We start from the raw sequence: 6928 nt of genomic DNA, 5'->3' as shown, positions 1-6928 counted from the left end.
TTCCTGTCTGGACCCTGGAGGTTTGTGCACAGGAAGGAATTGCCTCTGCAGGGCTGTGTCTCTACTGCTGGCGCAGAGATAGACGGCGGAGTCCTGTGGTTTCAGGGCGTTCAGGTCCAGGCGGCACTGAGAGCTGTCTGGGCATTCAGGCCAGAAGCGGCTTGGAACACTCTCATTTCCAGCGAGTTCCTGGTAGTTGTGGATGAACATGAGCTCTGGCGGCTTCTGGGCGCTCTGTTTATACCAGTACATAGCATTATGTCCCAGATGTTGTTCACATGTCAAAGATTTCTTGTCCGTCATTCCCATGACTAGGTATTTTGGTATCTGAGTGATCCCAGGGTCCGCACAGACAGCTGGGAGAAAAGGACAGAATTCAGACAAAGGCCAGAGGGGAAGGTGTTGCTGCAGCCACAGGGAAATGGTATGGGGTCCGGGGACAGCCCAAGTGAACTCCAGACTCACCTATGCCCAGGAGACAGAGGACCACACAGCAGAGCTGCCTGAAGCCCATGGCGGATCAGGGTCAAGGTGGGTGCCCTGGGTGTGTGTGGGGTGGGGGTGAGGGTGGGTGGGCTCTGGCCTCCTCGGCCTTGGTTGGCGGTTTTGTCTGTGACGTCAGTATCCTGTCAGTTTCCCCAGTGCCGAGGGATGCTTCTTCTTCCCCTTTTCATGCCTTATGTAGATTGTGATAGAAGGTAGATTTGAATCCACTGGGCTGGGATAGTCCTCTGACAGTCAGCTCTTTGGCTATTAGCTGCTCTCCTCATTATATAGATTCTCCCCCTGTCCCGCTCCCTTCCAAGACCTGCTCTCAGACAAACTATATCCCCTTCAAGACATCTCCTTCTTCCCTGCTCAGTCAGGCAGGACAACATTCAAAACACCATTTCTCTCAGTGTCTAAGCTCCAATACTTTGGCCACCTGATGCGAAGAGCTGACTCGTTGGAAAAGACCCTGATGCTGGGAGAGATTGAAGGTGGGAGGAGAAGGGGACAACAGAGGATGAGATGCAAGGATGGCATCCCTGACTCGGAACATGAGTTGGAACAAACTCCGGGAGATAGTGAAGGACAGGGAAGTCTGGCATGCTGCAGTCCATGGGTCGCAAAGAGTCCCATACGACTGAGCGACTGAACAACTAACTCCCTGGAGCACCTTTGCCCAGCTGTGTGGAGGGAGGAGAACCGAAAGGCCATAGTCCTGTTCTGGACCGGTGCCTGTCATTAAAAGGCACGATACCATGATGCCAGCCAGGAGCCAGACCCTGGGAAGAGTGCTGAGAGGGCCATACAAGAGATAGGCCAGCCTTTGTGCCTGTTAAGGGGCTGCCCTTGTGGCTCAGCTGATGAAGAATCCGACTGCAATGCAGCAGACCTGGGTTCAATCCCTGGGTGGGAAGATCCCCTGGAGAAGGGAAAGGCTCCCCACTCCAGTATTCTGGCCTGGAGAATTCCACGGACTGTATAGTCCACGGGGCGGCAATGAGTCGGACACGACTGAGCAACTTTCACTTCACCTGTGCCTGTATTGAGGGTACAGGGCTTGGCTGGGCTTAAAGCAAACAGGTTGCCACAGGACAACAGCACAAGGCAAACGGATCTCAGTTTGAAAATGACTTCGATGTCTTTGAGAAGTCTACAAATGACGCACCCTACTGATAACAAGGATGGAAGGCAAACTCCCTGCTCCCTTCCTCACCCCCTCCTCACCACCCCCTCGGCCCCTCCCCCACCAGCCTGGGCGTTTCAGCGGAGCCAGAGCGCCTCCCTGTGGCCAAAGCAGCACATTCTCCAGATCGCAGGCCTCTGACCCCCACAGCGCCTGCAGCCCAGATCTATCATCTGTTCCACAGACCAGGAGCTTCCGTGATAGATACGAGGCTCCAGGGAATCACGAAGAAGAAAGAAGCACCTGAAACAACCAAAACAGTCAGCAACAGTACCATCCATCCACGTAACTAGGGCATTCCAGTTTTTACCCAACAGACATTGGTTATGTCTGGATCCCTAGGTGTGAACAAAACGCAGACCTGCAGCTACTACCCAGGTCCCTGTAGAGCTTACAGGCCATCTTGATTTGTTCAATGAATACTCACTGAGCAACAGCTAGGAGCAAGCACAGAACATCACCACGTTCACCCCTGGAATTCTATTGTGATGGGGTAATTACGCCAGTGGCTCAGATGGTAAAGAATCTGCCTTCAATGCAGGAGACCCGGGCTCGATCTCTGCATCGGGAAGGCCCCGGAGAAGGGCATGGTAACCACTCCAGTATTCTGGCCTGGAGAATTCATGGACAGAGGAGCCTGGTGGGCTTCAGTCTGTGGGGTCGCAGAGAGTGGGACAGGACTGAGTGACTAACACACACGCACACTTCCGCTTAGTCACGGACATCCACTAGGGACTCAAATGTATCTCATATGAAGTTTGAGAAATTCGCCAGTGTTTCAGTATTTAATCACTTCATGCATGTGACAGCATATTTACAGTTGCTGCAGCTGCTACAACACAGGAACTGAGCCGAAATGATCTCCAAAGCCCTGTGCATGGCTAGCATGTTAGACTCCAAACCAGGCCCATACGCTGTGCAGACAGCTTTCCAACCCGGGACTAGCTTAGATGACCCAAGGTGAGTCACTCTATGTTGTTGCTGTTTGAAGACACTCAGCTGGAAGACAGTGGCCTGTCCCAGTTAGAGAGAGAGAGAGAGACATTGGTGAACAAGCTGTGAGTCCCACGGAGACCTCAGGAGGACCAAGCACTGGTAATAATAAGCCCGCATTCTAGGGCTCCCTAAGAGGATTGTGTATGTGTGTGCTAAGTCACTTCAGTCTTGTTTGACTCTTTGCCACCCCATGGGCTGTAGCCCGCCAGGCTCCTCTGTCCATGGGATTCTCCAGGCAAGAGTACTGGAGTGGGTTGTCATGCCCTCCTCCAGGGGATCTTCCCACCCCAGCGATCGAACGACTCTGATGTTTCCTGCATTGGCAGGTGGATTCTTTACCACTAACACCACCTAAGAGTATTTGCTCCTAGCAAATGCTGCAATCAGATCTGCCAGGATAAAACCAGAGCCTCTCCTCTATATCATCCACAAGACCCTCAGCATCCCCTTCATAATCTTTAAAGCAGAATATTTTAGTAGTCTTCTAATGGTACATCCCACCTGGACTCTATCTCCCTTCTGATGCATACTGCTACCAGCATTCCTATACCAAAATATGTTGATCGTGTTATCTCACTTAAGGTAGGACCACTGTCTAGCTCCTGCCAAGAGATTAATGGTGAAAGTCCTTTCCACGTCCCTAATATCCTGCATCATCTGGGTACTGCCTGATCTCCAGGAAGCTTCAAATATGACACTCAATCAGAATTGGGATGAATGGCCCTGTGTTCCTTCTTGGAAGAAGGAAGTCTGCAGTGGACAAGTCTGCCTCGGCCGGTGCTTCTGGCTCACCCTTTCTAGGTCACCTGTTGATGGGCTGCACCCTGCAGGCCTGCAAGCCCTGTGGTTGTCCAGGACAGTAAAGAATGAGTCCAGAAAGAGTGACAGAGACATCAGTGGTTTACTGGACAGGAGATCATACACAAAGGGCGCTGGAGCAACACCCCATCGTGCACAGGCAGGACATGGCAGCAGTCTTAGCTGATAAGCTACAGTCCATGGGGTCGCAAAGAGTCGGACACGACTGAGCGACTTCACTTCACTTTAATTAACTAAAGTTTGCTTCTCTTAGATGACTCCATACATCTTGCGTAAAACAGGCCACATGGAGAGGCCTTTTTAAAATCCTCCCTGTGACTTGGGAGAGGACCTGACCCAGATGAGGGAGGAGCTTGTGGCTGCAGTAGAGAGGGCCAGGGAGCTGATGCAGGGAGGTGGGGAGAGGAATGTCCTGCCCTCCGCGAAAGGTGGGCAAGAGCAGACACCATGTGAGAGCTAGCCTGCAGCAGAACCTTCCAGAAAGACAGAAATGAGCTGCCTGAGGTGAGACAAGAGTATCTAGATGTATCTATTTACCAACAACCTTCCCTCCTAAGTCTCAGGCTCAGATGATGACTAGGAGTCTGACCTGGAATAGCATCTTCCTGGTTCACAGGGAGGATGCAGAAGAAAGACAGAGATCAATGGTGGACCCATGGCCTCGAGGCCCAGGAGTGGGGCTCAGGCCAACCTAGTCCACACACCCATGGTCACACTGCAGGCATGTGGCCTGCAAATCCCTGAGGCATCTGGTGCTGGGAGCCTGCATGGGGCCCTCATCTGTCTTATTGCACAGAGAGGAGGTGGCCAAGCAGCGCCGCAGAGTAACTCTGGTGCAGAAGTACACAGATGTCTGGGAGAAGTTGGTAGATGGGAACTTCTCTGTGCTTGATCTGGAGACGCTGTACCTGTTGGCACATCTCCTTTCTCCATGGTGGGAGGCCCATGTGAGTAATGGATCAGCCTCAGCCCATGTCCCAGGTCTTGTCAGTACCAGTACATGCAGTCATGACCCAGATCCTGAGCTTTCTGTCCTCTCCTCACCACATGGAATCTGGGGTCCTGAGTGACACCAGCATGGACCATGCCTGTGGAGAAGGAGGACTGATGCTACAGTCACAGTGGACAGGTTTAGTGCTGGCAACCCCAAGGTGACCCTGCCCCCCAGGACTCACCTGCCTGCAGGAGACAGAAGACCACACAGCCCAGGAGGCAGGGGCTCATGGTGGGGGCGGGGCAGGCAGAGGGCCCTCTGGTCTGAGGGTGGATGAGAGGGGAGAGGGGCTCTCCAGGGAGTCCTTCTGAGATGTCACTGTCCCTGCAAGCCCCCTGAGATGTCACTGTCCCTGCCCGGCCCCAGAACCAACCTGTCTCTCAGGGGGCCACACCCCTTCCCGTAAAGGCTCAAATGAGAAATGAACCTGAGCGATAAGTTCACAGCACGGAGCCCTATCCAGATCATGGCAAGTACGCTCACACGGCTGCAACCTTTCTGTAAGTGTTAAAGATTTTTTCTGTAGATATTAAACTGATTAAATGTGTTGTATGTTCTAGTCCAGAGATAGGTCTTCATTAACATGTATATTACTTGTATTTACCTACATATTTCTGGAGTTTTGAATCCTGGGGAAATCCTTCTGGCTTCCTGCTGCCCTTTATGATAAGTGTCCCAAGAGCACTTCAAAAGGAGAAGGCAATGGCAACCCACTCCAGTGATCTTGCCTGGAAAATCCCAGATACTGGGGAGCCTGGTGGGCTGCCGTCTATGGGGTCGCACAGAATCAGACTCAACAGAAGCGACTTAGCAGCAGCAGCAGCAGTACTTCAAGGCTCCATTTCTGCAACATTGACCGCAGTCCTGAGACTGTCCCTATACCTACCATGCTTCTCCAAGTTTCTGCTCCCAACCTCATCGCAGGCTCATCAACATTTGAGGAATTCTTTGGTCTACTTCTAACCAATTCACTGACAGACGGTCCACCGGTCAAACGCAGGTACAGCTCCTTCAAGTTCAGGGCAGCCAGTGATTCCGTGTTGGGGAGAGGGAGCAAGCAGAGCCCCCTCAGGCCGGTGACCCACCTTTCTGGGTGGAGAGAATTGGGTGCCCAGCACAGGATGACGTTTTGGCACAAAGGAATACTGATGCAGGAGGGACGTGGAGGGAGGTGCAGACGCCAGGGTGATGAAAAATGCTCAGTTTTTATTTGAGACATTCCTCTCATGGGAATACCTTCTTATGATTGGTGGCTGCCATTCACTGAGTACAGTTCATATTACAGAGCCCCAAACTGTATCTTGTGACACATAACACAACAGATGTATGTAATTTGCTTGTACAGAGATAGTTCCATGAGCGAGGGGACCACGGGTGTGGAGAACACACTTGCGCCGGGATGCTCGCTGTAACACTTACGAAGTATGAGATCTGGGCAACTCACGACCCTCAGATGTACAAACAGTTAAAATAATACTTATTTTGATGACTTCAGTGAGCATTAAAACACATGAAGATATAAATGTCTGGGAAAGTCTATCGCTCCACCAGGACTGGGCTTGGCAGGCTGGCAGCTGACACACGGGCACCACTTCCTGAGCTGGGGCAGGACTGTTTTTGTCCCAGAGGCACCTGATCATGCAGGGCTGTGTCTTGGCTGCTGGCACAGAGATACATGGCTGAGTCTGTCAGCTCCAAGGGGGTGAGGCTCAGCTCAAAGCCAGCATCACTGAACTGTTTTCCTGAGAATCGATCTGATATGTTTCCTTTTTGATACACTTTCCCATCATAACACTGAACAAGAAACTGGAGGCTCTAGCCCAGGGCCTGTTGGTACCAGTATACAGAGAGGTGTCCAGATTCAGGGGAACATCTCAGAGTCACTTGCTGTTTTCTTTATTTGATCAGGTACTTGGGGGTCTGGGTGACTCCAGAATCCACCAGGCCTGTTGGGGAGAAGACAAGAAAGCTGAGGGAAGAGCACAGGGAAGCCTCCTGCTGCAGCCCTCATCACCAGGCTTCTATCTCAGGAAGGCAAAGACATCTCAGAAGCTCCCACACTGTGTCCGGGACTCACCTGCTCCCAGGAGGCAGAGAGTCACACAGCAGAGGAGCCTGGAGCCCATGGCAGCATCAGGAACCCAGGACCACTGCTGGTTGGGGGCAGGGCTCCTGGGGTGAGGGGGTAAATACTGACCCTCCTGCTTCCCTGATTGGAGCATTTGCCTATGATGTCACTGCTCTGTGTCTCTGAAGGTTGCCCTTGTCCACTGGACCTCTTGCCAGGACCCAGGGCTGGCTCCTCTATGCCCTTCCCTGTCCCGCACAGCCCCTCAGCAAAGGGTGGGTGTGAGGTGAGCACTGTCCCCATCTCCCCATATGCCCATAACATGCCTTTTTCTTCTTGTCCTGTCCCTGCCTGACACTCATCACCCAGCCCTCACCAG

At 52.4% G+C, this 6928-nt stretch overlaps 1 gene segment (V, D, J or C); it reads right to left on the bottom strand.

Annotated features, from left to right (window-relative positions):
- Positions 1-542, bottom strand: part of LOC104999479 — an 823-nt gene extending 281 nt beyond the window's left edge. Inside the window, 2 exon segments of the V gene segment in view lie at positions 44-356; positions 466-542. Coding sequence covers positions 44-356; positions 466-514 — 362 coding nt within the window.
- Positions 543-6928: the final 6386 nt, after the last annotated feature.

Source organism: Bison bison, unplaced genomic scaffold (genome assembly GCF_000754665.1).
Source record: "Bison bison bison isolate TAMUID 2011002044 unplaced genomic scaffold, Bison_UMD1.0 scf7180017864352, whole genome shotgun sequence".
NCBI lineage: Eukaryota > Metazoa > Chordata > Mammalia > Artiodactyla > Bovidae > Bison > Bison bison.
This window is presented reverse-complemented; position numbering and strand designations above follow the sequence as displayed.